Raw genomic sequence first — 15,692 nt, 5'->3', positions numbered from 1 at the left:
ATAAATTGACTGTTTTCCATCATTTAATGTTATTTTGATTAATTTCTGACATAAATCATGCAATAAAGTTGTCTCTGCTTTGAATATAAGAATCTTTATTTTTACCAAATTTGAGTACTCGAAAAAGTTCGATGCGGCTACGAAAAGTGCCAAATCTGCGACGTCACTAAATGTGTATGCAACCCAGTGGGATTTACGTATCTATAGGCAAACTGTGTGCACTTTTCAGGAAATTGGTGTGTAATTTGTTGTCAATCTAGAATAAATCGTCCGCCAAATCGTCCGCTAAAACTATTATATGCCCGGCTTTTCAGATAGGGAAACGAGGGTGTTTTGGCATTTTCGAAGGTAATGTTGAAACGTCTCATGCACTTTTATTGAATTTTGTTTATTTTTTCACAAACACTCACATATGCAAAGACAATTAAAGATCTTGAAACGTTCAGGGGGGTGAGGGAGGGCAATTGATGAGTACCGTAGCAACTCTCCTTTTCCATCTCTTATACCTTCTTTATGCCATTATCTGGACTCCCTATACAATTAATTGGTCCATAGGTGGCGCTGTTCATCCTGTCGGTCTCGTGGGCCTTCTTTGTATAGTGTCGGTCTCGAGAGCCTCTTTTGCCTAGTGTCGGTCTCGGGGGCCTCTCTTGCCTAGTGTCGATCTCGTGGGTTTCTTTGCTTAGTGTCGGTCTTTTGTGAGCAGTGTCGAACTCATGGGCTTCATTTACTCAGTGTCGAACTCGTGGGCTATATAACTAGTGGGCTGTATGACTTGTGGGCTGTATGACTCGTGGGCTGTATGACTTTCGAGCTGTATGACTTGTGGGCTGTATGACTCGTGGGCTGTATGACTTGTGAGCTGTATGACTTGTGGGCTGTATGACTCGTGGGTGTCGGTCTCGTAACGTGCACCCAACGGGGTCATCCCACGAGACCGACATCAAAAATAGTTTCATGAGTCATACAGCCCATGAGTTCGACACTAGACACAAAAGGCTCACGAGACCGACACTATTAAAGCAAAAGAAGCCCACAAGACCGACGCTACACAATTAAGGCTCACGAGACCGACACTAAACAAAGAAAGCCCACGAGACCGACACTAGGCAAAGAAAGCCCACGAGACCGACACTAGGCAAAGAAAGCCCACGAGACCGATACTAGACAAAGAAGGCTCACGAGACCGACAGGATGAACAGCGCCATCTACATGTCAATTACAAATATGTGCCTGTACAGGATGTTCCATTAAGGGGAAAATTACATACTGGCAGATGCTATTTCGTTACGCTGAAGAGCGAGAGATTGTTACTAACTAATAACAGCACCATCTACATACCAACGACATTTAGTATGTATTTCTACACGTGTGGCTTCTAGGGGGCAGTTCTGTCACGCTACCCGGAGCGACATATGTTACTATTTTTTTTTAATGGAATTGTCCTCTTCATAGGACCCCCACGCACAAAAAAAAAAGAACAAAGAAATGATAGAGGATATATCTAATAGACTTTCCTAATTTCTACTTTTAGACGATGGACAGTATCTAAGGCTTTTTTTTTTTTGCCCTTTTCTTTCTTGCTTCACAAGTTAAGTGGACCTTGTTAGACATCCTTTCTGCCTGCTTTTACCCGCCTGCTTAGAGTTCAATTTGTAATTTTCTCTTAAACTTTAATGTATAAAATTCAACGGATGAAAACTTTTTTTTTTTTAATCGCAGCGATTCACCTCGATTTCAGTAGCTTGTGTTTGTAAAAATTATTCTTCTCAAAACAGTACATTTCATGGATGCATCTTCTTTTTCCGAATTCTTAACGCTGAATTAAATGACGGTTATATTATTTTCTTTAATTTTAATTATTTTAATACCTTTGCAGATGACTAGCCCCCCCCCCCCATATCATGTAAAGCAGGTGTGCACTACAACATTGACAATTGTGTGAATAATTTTCTTATAGTGAACTTCATTTCATACCTGGGTATTTTTCTAGTTGGTTGATCTGAATGTCCACATCATTTTATTATTATTATTTTTTTTAATAGGTATACCGGTATGGACTTTGTAGATAGGGAAACGAGGGTGTTTTGGCATTTTCGAAAGTAATGTTGAAACATCTCCTGCACTCTCACTGAATTTTGCATATTTTTTTCTCACAAACACTCACATACGCAAATTCAATGAAAGATCTTGAACCGTTCAGGGGGTGAGGGAGGGCAATTGACGGGGTAATGCCCTATAGCAACTCTCCTTTTCCATCTCTTATACCTTCTTTATGTTATTATCTGGACGCCGTATACAATTAATTGGTCTATAGGTGGCGCTGTTCATCCTGTCGGTCTCGTGGGCCTTCTTTGTCTAGTGTCGGTCTCGTGAACCTCTTTTGCCTAGTGTCAGTCTCGTGAGCCTTTTGAGTGTAGTGTCGGTCTCGTGAGCCTTTTGTGATGTCGAACTCATGGGCTGTACATAACTGGTCGGCTGTATGACTTGTGAACTGTATGATTTGTGGGCTGTATGACTCGTGGGTGTCGGTCTCGTGACGTGCACCCCAGAAAAACACTCTCAAACAAACAGCTCTCCCCCCTGGACCTACCTGATAAGCATGACTCTCCATCGACGTCCAGGTGGTAGCCTAGTGAACACTTGCACACGAAGCCTTTTTTTTTATTTTCTTTCAATGGCGAGTTAAGACAAAGCTGATCACATCTTCCATTGCTTTCATGGATACAGGGATCTGTTTGACGGGAAAATTAAGAAGCAGAAACCTGTGTGATTAGATGTCATCCAGCACGGCAAATCGTGTTTTCACAGAAATCATTAGCTGCATAGTCATTATTTTGATTGTCTACCATGAGAATGAAATCATTATCATCATAATTTGTCAATATCGATCAATACATGTATCATCATTGCGTACTATTTTATAATCATTACGTCAATGCTGTATATTTTGTTTTCAATCTTTGAATGGTATTATGAGGACTTGAACGTATACTTTCCTAGAATTTCGTGGATAATCCGGTAAAAAAAAAATCGCATCGACAACCAACTAGGAATAGTACAGTCTGCTATGTCGAAATATTGGGTCCCGTGTGTTACGGTCTTAAAGTGTAACTCGGTCTTAAAGTGTAACTCCATGCCTAGGCTTCTGAAAATGTGTCTCGCGTATAGAACCCCACCTGTGGTTTTGGATACGTTTATTGGCCAGTTCTTTCTGTCGTCTGCTCACTCACCACTCACTTTTATATTTGCCATGATTTCAGAATGGAAGAAGTAACATTCATTCTGCATGCTTATAATATTATTTCAACTTGTCATAAGTGAATGTCGTTATTTTCTTCCCTAAACTCTTGTCGTTATGACTTGTATGAAGTGTGCTTATCTATTTAAGAGGCATATACATACAGAAGCAGAGGTGAATGACATATTGGGAGATGAGGGAGTAAATGGCACTGACATGGGGATGAAATGACTGGTATGTGTGAAAACATCACAGCTCCATCACACTGGAAACTTCATTTAAGAAGTGAAAATTGCCAGCTTTTCATAATTTGGTTTTTTACCTAATTTATATGTATAGCTTGCTGTATGTGAATTTTAGTGTGTTGTTGATGTGTGGTGTGCGAGTGTCTTGTATGTCTTTCAGCAGGAAACTAGTACATGTACAAACCTCTACAATAGTTTTTAATACACAAATTTTCCTTCTCACAGTGAGTTGTAAAATGTTTCTACACTTAATAATCACAATATAGGCATGATCATTTCTGTATGCAGGATATTTTATGGGGTTTATGTTTTTGAGAACAATCATGCGAAACAAACCACACATTACATGGAGCAGACATATTACCTTCAATAACTATACACGTCACGAACGCGAAGCTGCAGATGCTTTCAGGGTCCTATATGAGCAATTCTTGTCATTTCATTTATTGTTGTTTCTGTACTAGACAATTAATCAAATCACTTTTGAAAACATACTTATTGATTCATCATTGATTATGGCTAACTTTGCACATGAGAGATAAGGAAATCATCATGAAAGAAAGCAGAGATTAAATACAAGAAAAAGTGGAAGCATGAAGAATGAAGTTTGCATTTCCAGATAAAATTGTGAATTTTATCCTACAAGCGGTTGACACCTCACCGATCAGAAAAAAAAAAACAAAATTAAAAATAAATCAAAAATCATGAAATCACTTTTCTACGTTGCATCAATAGCCACCATGTAGGATTTCAAAGTGAAAACCATAGAGGACCTTTCTCATCTTGGGATGTAAAACAACCAGAAATGTGTTATAGGCAAAAAATTGTGAAAATTAAAGCCCATAAGGCCGTTATTAATTACTTACACACCAGCAAAACCGTTACACTGTTTATGTAACAATACGTGAGATGTTGAATTTCTATGGGGATGCTACCTGCCTTGTAAAGTAAAAATTTCAGAGATTTTTCAAGAAGATGTTGAAAATATGAACATTGCGCTTCCTCCTCCCCAACCCCTCCTTAGGCATTCCCTCACACGCTATATCAAATAAAAAAAAAAATACATTCATACATTCACTTTCTAATTTATAGCATTGCATCAGCTCTTTTACCTATGGTTCTAAAGAAGATTTGCATGTATTTTGTTCAAACAGTCCCTTATGTTGATGCCTTTTCAATTTGGTGCCCCTTCAAATAAAGTGGGATTCTGTCACCCAAGGGATGCTACGCATTTGGTGGAAATGTACATGTTACTGTCATAATTGTATTTTTTATAGGAAGATGCTGAAAATGTGAAAATTCCGCCTCCCCCTACCAGGACACGCCTGGATACCGCCATAATCTAACTTGAAACTTCCAATTTAACAATGTCTTCAGCATTTTCCTAGCTCGATTATTTTTGGTTCTATATAATGAAGAAGGTATAGGAAAAATATCCACAATTTCTTAGATAATTATCTGCACATACTACAATATATTTTGCTAATAGAATTCATATACACATATTTGTTTCTCCTTAAATCATGTACACTGTAATCTGATATTCATTCATAGATTTCGCTGAAATGATTCATATATGAAGAAGTTGAAGGAAATAATTCCTACAAAGTAAGAAATACAATATGAAACTCGCAAGTTTTCTCTTTATTGCTGATTTTTCTCTTATTCGTGATCTTGTTTTTTTAATGTATTGAACCTATAACTCATGTATGTCCGCATCCCCCTCCTATCTGAAGTAGGCATCTTGTCGTAGCATTGTCCATGCCCTTGTGTCTGTGGTGTGCTGCGTTGAGTAGTAACTGTTTTCATTCCTTAGTTCTTTGCGCAAAGTAGCAACTTTGAATTTTTTTCTCTTCCTCTCTCCAGTTGCTCTTCAATCTATTTTCTTGGGAAATGTTACAGTCTGAGGAGTACACATCAAGTACACTGTATGTTCCTTTTCCTTTATGCAGTTTTGTACTCGTTAAAGATTTCATTTATATCACGTTGAAGAATAAATTAATTATTAATAGAATTGAACTGAAATGAACGCGCCTGATGATGACAAATGTATTACTTTGTTTGCTGGCACAAACCCTTGTTGGTCGTAAAGGAGTTTGCGCCAAGACTACTAGAAGCAACACTGGCGCTGAGCCTCTCTCCCATGGGAGATGGGCACAACCTTGAGTGCGCGACCGCATCCGCGCCGCTCTGACCAGGGAGCCTCTCGATCTCACCGCCCTGCTCTGACACATTTTTAGAAGCCTGAGCATCGAGTTACACTTTAAGAATGGGTTACACTTTAAGACCGTAACACCCGTGAGATTTTCGTGCCAAAATTGATTTTTTAAGCTAGCTTGGTCAATTTGGGGGTGCTGAATCAAAAAAACTTTGGTTCCATTTTTTCCGACCACGTCTTCAGCCGCCATTTTGAATTTCAAAATGGCCGCCATAGCAAACTGTAATTTGACTCAATTCTCATAATGTGAGCATCATAGAAGGTTCAAATTTGATGCAAAAAGCATGTTTATGATGTCAGACATTCTGATGTACCATTTTCTGATACCGTAGATAGTTTTGATACAGTTTTTTTGGCAGCCATCTTGAAATTCAAAATGGCCTTCATTGCTAAATAATATTTTACCCATATCTAAGGTTGTAAGCATTATGGAAAGCATAAATTTGGGGCAAAAAGCATGCCTGTGGTGTCAGACAAGATATACATTTTGTTTTAAATGATGGATCATTTTCATTGGCGGCCATCTTGAAATTCAAAATGGCCACAATAACAAATGTAATTGGGCCTGTACCTCATATCGTATACATTGTGTAAGGTTCTAATTTGGGGCAAAGAGCATGCGCATGCTATCAGGCATTCTGAAACATCTTTTTCTGAAACGATGGTTCATGTTGATATTGAAGTTGGCCATCTTGAAATTAAAAATTTCAGACAAACAAGAACGTATATTTTGACCCATAGCTCATGTTGTAAGCAATAAAGAAAGTTCACATTTCGGGCATACTGAACCGGGTTCATGATGTTGACCATTCAGATGCACTTTTTCCCTCCCTTAAATTGCAACTCACTATCGAGGCGGCCATCTTAACTTTCAAATTGGCTGCTTTTCAGCTAATATCTCTGGTTACAAGCAACTTTTCGACACAATTTATGAATGTTTATGGTGGCGTACAGTATGTACATTCTTTTAAAAAAACACACATAGGGCCTATACATTCTGTAATAATGGATTATTCGCATTGGCCGCCACTCTTGAAATTCAAGATGGATTTCGACCATATTTGGTGCTGTAAGATCTTTAACTGCAAATCCAAGCATGCTGGAACACTCATGTGTAAGTCAATCACTTCAGTGAATTGCGTAGGCGGGACTGCTTCCTGTCCTGTAGGTACACTGCCATGTTGAAATGCAAAATGGCTGCCATAGGAAACATTCCCTTAAAAGCATTGCGTTTGGGTAAAAATTGTGAATGGGAAATCATGTGATTCTGACGTCAAAACAAATGAATTTTAAAAGAACCTCTTATTAACTGTGTCTGAGTGACTAAATGCCCTATTTAGACGACTTTGTTGTAGAGTTTACAACATTAGCCCTACATTCTAAAAAATTCATGGGATAGTCACTTTAATAGATAATGTCTTCCAGGCTCATTCCCTGCATATGTTTTTGAAGTCACCGCACTGTTCTATAAAATTCTTCCAGAAACGGTGACTTTTGCATTTCTTGCTATGAACATGATAATAAATTCTGTGGCCACCGTTGGTGTAGGAAGCTCAAAGCATTTAATTGAACATTTTATGCATACCCTGTGGAAATAACTACGATGTAAATATCATATTTCCCTGTAGTAGAGGCACAAATTAGGTTGTGAGAGTTTACGAGCTTTGCTCTCTGGATTTGTTGTATCAAGACTCTACGAGGGTAAAGCGGGAGATTGTCCTGGTTGAAGTCATCCACGCCAAACTTCTGGAAGGCATGGACTGTGTCATTGCACATTCTGCATGATTCCAGGTTTAGATACTTCTTGGTCCATCTGCTCTTTGAGACATCCTCAAATTTTCAACTTCAGTCAGCACCAGTAAAAGGGATGAAAAAGCAGACCCTTGTTTTTTCGCAACGAACTGCAGAACATAACCTCTCAATAATGTCAATTGTACTTTTATCATTTCCTTTTCCAGTGATGGAGCAGATATCATGCAATCCAGTAAGTAAAGCAAAACTTACAAGATCCATGAGGAGAATTGAAACGTCAGTGTCTACGTAATAATCATCAATATCTCTGATTTTCCCGTTGCTCTTGAAGTAGCATCTAAATACAATGGAATGAGGCTATCTGTTTCCTCGTTGTGAGTGACGGGTGACAGCTCCCATGGCATCTTTCATGAACCCTTTGTTTCTGTTCTTTCCGTGATGTGGTCTCTGTGTCAGATGGAAATGACTGCTCAGTATTTCAACTTTCAGGCTGATTATATGGCTCAGTTTCGTGGGTTTCTAAGGCATGGGTATGGAAAATGAACCTTTGTTAGTGAGAATGAGGAGAAGGCCATGAAATTATGAGATGAAGAGTGATTGTGGAATTGCTTAGAACCTATACCTTCCGATAATTGTATCGTTCAGCAATGACTGGATAATGAAAGGTCTATCAGACTGTAGAGCCAGTAGAAATGTTATGAGAAGTTGGTGATCCTCTTAAGCTTAATGACTTTGGATCCAATCTTACATGGTGTATTTTAATTGCACGAGTTGAATGTCTGCCCTTTTTCATACTATCCCAGAGATTAATATATTTTAATTCTCCTAGATACAAATTCTTAGTAAAGAACATGAAAACTTCCCTTTTCATCTCTTTCGAGAAAAATCCCCCTTGAATGTTTCCGATAGCTGATTGCCAAACACCACATTCATCAGCTTCAAGGCAGTGACAATTTTTGAGGTTACCCTCATAATGATGGTCTTCTAAATTGTGGAGGAATTCTGATGCATGCAAAGCGCAACAGAACCGAGCTATTATTGCTCCTTTGTTGTTTTAGAATCATTGGCTGTACATCACTAAGCATTTTGGAAGTCTTAAATAATTGAAGATGACCCACTCAAAGGCAATCAGGAAAAAGCATACTCATTCCTTATTCATTCTGTATTATTCCAGAAATATATCTAGTGTCTAGCAAATCTTGTTTCAGTTTGCGGCCAACAAATAAGCTTGTGAATGGGATGCCTGTTTGGGTGACCATGGCATTTCTTGCCATTGGACATTGCGAGACTTTTTCTTGTTTGTCTTCATTCTCTCGAGGCAGTATCAAGTTTTGTTTTTTTTTTTTTAAGATCACCTTCAGTTGTATCAATGCTTACTTTTGTACAGACATTTTATTGACTTGGCTTAAATATAATCATTAATGAGGTTCCACGATGCAAAATAATGTGTTCCCTGAGAGGCAAAAACAAACCGCTTTAGCGTGCAGTTCGCGAACCGCATATACCAGCCTACCTATATGGGATGTAACGCTTACACGCTTGCCCATATGTATGGGACAGTGGTATGCCCCCTCCCCCCATACGCAGTTATTGCACCTCAGCATGGCTTTATGACGTCGTTGGAACCTCGTCCTTACATTTTGAATTTACGGTGACCATTTTGAATTGAGAGATGGCTGTCATTCTGCTTGACCTGGAAATTAATTCGGTCTATCTAGAACAATTTTGGCAAATTCATCTAAGGCGCTTACAACAGTACCCGGTATAATATGTTTTCTATGGCAGCCATCTTGAATTTCATCATGGTGGCCTGTCTAATGATCCACAATTAGGAAACAGCTGTACTGGTATGTTGGACACCACAAGCATGTGCATTCTTGAAAATTTGATGCTTCTACAATAGTTGCAACCTGAGATATGGGTAAAAACGTTATGGCGGCCATTTTGAATTTCAAGATGGCAGCCTACAAACTGTACAAAACAATCCACAATATCAGAAAAAGATATATCAGAGTGTCTGATATCACAACGATGCATTTCCCACCAAATTTGAAGCTTCTACAATACTCACTTTATGAGATATGGGTCAAATTACAGTTTGCTATGACGGCCATTTTGAAATTCAAGATGGCAGCCTACAAATTGTATCAAAACAATCCACAATATCAGAAAAAGATATATCAGAGTGTCTGACATCACACTCATGCATTTTGCACCAAATTTGAAGCTTCTACAATGCTCACTTTATGAAACATGGATCAAAATACAGTTTGCTTTGGCGGCCATTTTGAAATTCAAAATGGCGGCTGAAGACGTGGTTGGAAAAAATGGAACCAAAGTTTTTGGATTTAGCATCCCCAAATTGACAAAGTTAGCTAATAAAATCAATTTTGGCACAAAAATCCCACGGGATTACATAGTAGCCTCTACTAGAAGCACGATGATCGAATCAGATAAATATTCAAAAGCCAATTCACCGGACCCACTGACCTATCTATACTTTCAGCTAAAGGTCATTGCCTGTTGGACTGTCAGTATTACATCGCGATGTAAGTGACAAATACGAAGTCATACAAACACATTTCACTTTTGATCCTTAACCCTAAAAGGACCGGGTGGGGGTTGAATCTCCTCCCTCGACATTTTTCGCGACTATTCCGCCGCGCGAAATTTTTTGACCGCGCCGTTCGCTGACTTCTTACTTTCAAGTCTCGCACATCTTGAGACACCATTTTCGTGAAAATCGCGCATATTGTTACGACGCTGCATGACCTTTTATACATACCTGTCAGACCGAAAATGGCTCAAAAAAGTGATTTTGTATATGAAGTCTATGCAAACAGAGTTTTCTCACCTCATTCATAAAGATAAGATTATATTCACTTTCATCTATAGGCTGAAATCATTTATTTTCAGCATGATTACGCTTGAAATAGGTTCTGTCATAAATTTTTCATAAAGGTTGAAAAACAGGGAAACACATAAGAAATTCATTAAAAGAATAAAGACATAAGAAATTGATAATAGATACCAGATTTTTTATACCAGATTTTATTTATACTAGATTTTTTTCAAGTACATTGTTAGGAAGCTATAAGGATTAATGTCACCAAAAATTAGGATACCATTAGCTTTTTTTTTCTGAATTAGAGCAAAATTTATTATAGTTATTAAATTTTATACAATTTATTTATTTATTATTTATACGCATATTAATTAATATGAAATAATTATTCTTTTACAGTTTGGTACATTACGCGACAGCTAATGTATGCGCCAATTTTCAAGGCGATTGCGCGATCGACGGCCAAGATCTCGGGGTAGCGGTGAGTGTTGAATCAACCCTTCCCCGGCCACAGAACACCCCAACAAGCCCGGCCTGGTTAGGGTTAATAGTTCAAAAACTTTATAATCATATAACACTGACATTGATATGAGCAATAGCTGAAAAGTGTACAATTTTGTTGGAGGCGATTTAAAAATGAAAGCATTAATCAATTCTATGCAATTCAAGATTAATTTTTAAGTTAGGGTTCAGATTTTGCTCTGTTTTCAACAGTATGTACAAAACTTTAACTTTGCACAAGGATCAATTGGTGTGTATGAGAGTATGTGATTACTGTATATCCAGAGCAATGATCCTTCACAATGACCGGGGTTTGAATGCTTTATTTATGAGAAATGACACTATCATAACTAGTCTTTATTATGTAAAGTCACTTAGATAGATTTTTTGCATAATCTTTATCCCCAAATTAGTGCTATGTGAGACAAGATTTTAAAATGATTGTTAACTTGATTGAAAAATAGATGTGTAAGCATTACATGGAAACATGTGATTCATTTACCATAAATTCAGACGAGCAGTGCCAAGGCAATCCATCATGAATTATTGATAAAGCATTCATGTGCCTTGGAGCAAGAGATCAGACGCCTAGTTGGCAGAGCTCTGAAAAGGTGGTATTCATGTCCATTGTTCATGGTAATATTAAGCACATACTCACATACACATCATTTTGTACCAAGGGTTAAAAGTATGACCAAGACCCCGTTTACAGTGCGGGGCCGGGCTCGGCCGCGGCTCGGCCGTGGCCGAGTCCGGCCTCAATTGCGCGGCCGAGGTTCGCAATTTTGTCCGTTTACACTGCTGGGCTCGGCCGCGCTTTTGATTCAAACCTTTCAATATTTTGTCGTAGTGGCGCTCTGCTTGTAAACAAACGCAATTTGGTATTGTCTGGTGTTCAGACCCTTTGCCAAATGAATTCCGTGGCGACGAAGTCGCCGTTCGGGCAAAGGCCTTTGCCGAAGGAAAAAATCCTTTGCAGGACAAAACCACCTTAAACTATACTAGTTTTCGACGTTGAGGGGGTTGATATCCTGAATAGCGAAAGATACATGCAGAGGGTTTGGAAGCCAGACTAAAATTGGCCGCGCAATTGGCCGCGCATTTGGCCCAGTTTGCGTTTACACCAAGAAAAGGCCGGGCTCGGCCGCGGCTCGGCCGCGGCCGAGGCCACTATGACCCCGTTTACAGTGCGGGGCCGGGCTCGGCCGCGGCTCGGCCGCGGCCGAGCCCGACCTCAATTGCGCGGCCGAGCCTCGCAATTTTGTCCGTTTACACTGCTGGGCTCGGCCGCGCTTTTGATTCAAACCTTTCAACATTTTGTCGTAGTGGCGCTCTGCTTGTAAACAAACGCAATTTGGTATTGTCTGGTTTTCAGACCCTTTGCCAAATGAATTCCGTGGCGACGAAGTCGCCGTTCGGGCAAAGGCCTTTGCCGAAGGAAAAAAAATACTTTGCAGGACAAAACCACCTTAAACTATACTAGTTTTCGACGTTGAGGGGGTTAATATCCTGAATAGCGAAAGATACAGGCAGAGGGTTTGGAAGCCAGACTAAAATTGGCCGCGCAATTGGCCGCGCATTTGGCCCAGTTTGCGTTTACACCAAGAAGAGGCCGGGCTCGGCCGCGGCTCGGCCGCGGCCGAGACCACCTCCAGAGCGAGGCCAAATGCGAGGCCAATTTTGGCCTCGCATTTGGCCTTTTGCGCGTTTACACTGAAGCGGGGCTGGGCTCGGCCGCGGCTCGGCCGCGGCCGAGCCTCGCACTGTAAACGGGGTCCAAATCTTTAACCTAACTTTAAAACGAATCACGGATTTAATGAAACTTATTAATGTTTTCATGTTCAAATCACCTCCAACTGAATTGTCCACTATTCAGCTATTACTCATATAAATGACAGTGTTATCATAGATTTCGAACTTTTAAGGATCAAAAGTGGGAAATGTTTATTTTTTATTTTTTGTTACACTTAGCATAACGCACAAAGTATTAGTACCACAATTTCAGGAGTCAAAAAGTTAACGCCCTTGTGAGTGAAATATTCGGTCAAACTTAACACACTTGCACTAGATCAAACTTACGTGATATTTCCTTTTGCCTCGACTCAGCGTACGTGGTGATACCGAAGACCGCTTCGTCTCTTTTAAGGTAATTCTGTACCGTTTCTCCAGTTTCGCGGTTAGCTGCATATATTCCATTACCTCTCCCTAGCTCCGTCCACAGAACGAAGTCCTGGAATTCGAACAACATGAATCGGAAACACTGCAATCTTGAACAATACAACACTCATCACTGAGGTAATGTTTTATTGCCATCTATTAAAAAATAATAAACAAGCGTGAAGAGGTGTGTCACCCCTCTTAAAAAGAAGGCAGTCGATAACATGTATTTTATGCCTTTATTCATTGATACAGATGACATTTAAATAATTGTTATCCTTAATACGCATCCATGCGTCGATAAAATGAACGAATCAATGAATAAAATTAACAATCTTTGTGATGTCATGAAACAAGAGTAATTGGCAAAGCTGATATCTCACAAATAGATTAAACGGGGCATCCCAAGAGACCGACACTCACGAGTCATACGGTCCACGAGACCGACTTCAATAATAGGTCCATGAGTCATACAGCCCACGAGTTATACGGCTCAGGAGTCATACAGCCCATGAGTTCGACACTACGCACAAAAGGCTCATGAGACCGACACTAAGCAATAAAGGCTCATGAGACCGACACTAAGCAAAGAAAACCCACGAGACCGACAGTAGGCAAAAAAAGGCCCACGAGACCGTCACTATTAAAGCTAAAAAGGCTCACGAGACCGACACTAAGCAAAGAAAGCCCACGAGACCGACAGGATAAACAGCGCCATCTACATGTCAATCATCTGTACAGGGTGTTCCATGACCGGAAAAAAATAACATACTGGCGGGAGTAATTTCGTCACGCTATCAAATGAAAGATGGTGACCATCTACATAATTATGAGCGACATCAAATATGTATTTCTACATAGGGACTTCTGGGGGTGGGGAAAGTGTGTCAGGGAGCGACATTGTTATCAAGTAGAAAAATAGAATTGTATTCTTCATGCCCCCACCCCCCCCCCAAAAAAAAAAATAGAATTAGTATTCTTCATTCCCCCCCCCCAAAAAAAAAAGATAAAAAACACAAATGAATTAAAAAGAGGACAAGAACAACGTATGGATTGATTTTAGAGCTTTGATAATGCCATCGTGCTATTTTTGGTAGGTTTTCCCATTTTGTAGCTAGAAGATGGACAGGATATAATTTTTATCTCTTCTCTTTCCCGATTCACTAATTACTTATTCTATTTTAGATATTCTACCCTCCTGTTTTGACGTTTAGGAGTAAGATCTATTTGGAATTTTCTCTGTAACTATAATGTACCGTAATGCTACTGATTAAAACGTTTTATATCGCAGGGATTCACCTCAATTTGTCGCTTGTGTTATTTTCCTCCAAACAGTACATTTTTTTTCGTGAAATACAATACCTATTTTCATGGATGCATCTGTTGTTTTTTTTTCAGAATCCCTAACGCTACCTTAATAGACGATTACGTTATTTTTTTATTTCTAATTAATGCTAAATCAACACCCTCGCAGGTTTACTGTGGAAAGATCTGACACACTGTTATTGTATTTTGTTCATTTTTTTCACTAACACACCCATGCAAACACAATTAAAGATCCTGATCATTTCGGGGGGGGGGGGGGAGGGGAGGGGGGGGGGGGAGACTGATGGGGAAACACCCTGCCGGAGATGGCAACTCTTCTTTTCCATCTCTCATATCTTCCTATGCTATTATCAGGACACCCTATACAATTTATTGGCCTATAGGTGGCGCAGTTCATCCTGTCGGTCTCGTAGGCCTTCTTTGCTTAGTGTCGGTCTCGTGAACCTCTTTTACGTAATGTCAGTCTCGTGAGCCTTGTATGCGTAGCGTCGGTCTCGTGGACTTTTAAGTGTAGTGTCGGTCTCGTGGGCTTTGTTTGCTTGGTGTCGGTCTCATGAGCCTTATGTGCGTAGTGTCGGTCTCGTGAGCCGTATAACTCGTGGGCTTATTTTACTTGATGTCGAACTCGTTGGCTTTATTTACTCAGTGTCGAACTCGTGGGCTGTATAACTGGTGGGCTGTATGACTTGTGAGCTGTATGACTCGTGGGCTGTATGACTTGTGAGCTGTATGACTCGTGGGCTGTACGACTTGTGAGCTGTATAACTTGTGGGCTGTATGACTCGTGGGTGTCGGTCTCGTGACGTGCACCCAGACTAAACTAACGGTAATTCAATACATCAAGTATCAAAAACTATCATTTCACAGATCGATGACAATCAGTGACATGATTAGTGATGTTTGTTCGTTTGTTTGTTTTTGTTATAAAAATATCTTTCTGACTTCGTTTAAATTTCTAATTAAGAAAACTTACTAACACCCCCCCCACACACACACACACACAAACACACATGAAGACAAATGCAATATCAATGTATGCGTACAACAAGGTATGTGGGCTTCCTGGTGGTATAACCACTACATGTATCTACATTGAGGTTTCCTTCTTACAATTTCACCGAGTGCTGCTTACACGATTCTAGTATACTGTTGGTATAACTATACACAGCCCTGTCGCTGGAAAAGAAGTGTAAGTCGCGACAGGGATGTGCGGTGTGGACACTACGTAATCTCAGGAATCCATGGCGCCGACTCGATTTTTAATTTACTGCACTATATTTGTTATTCAGAATACATACGGTAAAAACTTTATTTATTTAGCTAGCGTCTTTGGCTATCGATATCGAGATAACTATTTCAAAGCTTACCAAAATGAAAGTTTTTTTTTTTTTTTTTTTTTTTTAATCC

General features: G+C 39.7%; 1 protein-coding gene across 1 annotated transcript in view; it reads right to left on the bottom strand.

The window, feature by feature from the left end:
- The window catches only part of LOC140242934 (uncharacterized), a 153,942-nt gene that overhangs the window by 71,067 nt on the left and 67,183 nt on the right, over window positions 1–15,692 (bottom strand). The window contains exons 15-16 of the mRNA XM_072322682.1: window positions 12,882–13,032; window positions 2,594–2,734 (exon numbers count right to left, since the gene is read on the bottom strand). Of these exons, the coding sequence (XP_072178783.1) occupies window positions 2,594–2,734; window positions 12,882–13,032 (292 nt within the window). The remainder of the gene's footprint in view (window positions 1–2,593; window positions 2,735–12,881; window positions 13,033–15,692) is intronic.

The sequence above is a fragment of the Diadema setosum genome, chromosome 2, assembly GCF_964275005.1.
Source record: "Diadema setosum chromosome 2, eeDiaSeto1, whole genome shotgun sequence".
Taxonomy (NCBI): domain Eukaryota; kingdom Metazoa; phylum Echinodermata; class Echinoidea; order Diadematoida; family Diadematidae; genus Diadema; species Diadema setosum.
This window is presented reverse-complemented; position numbering and strand designations above follow the sequence as displayed.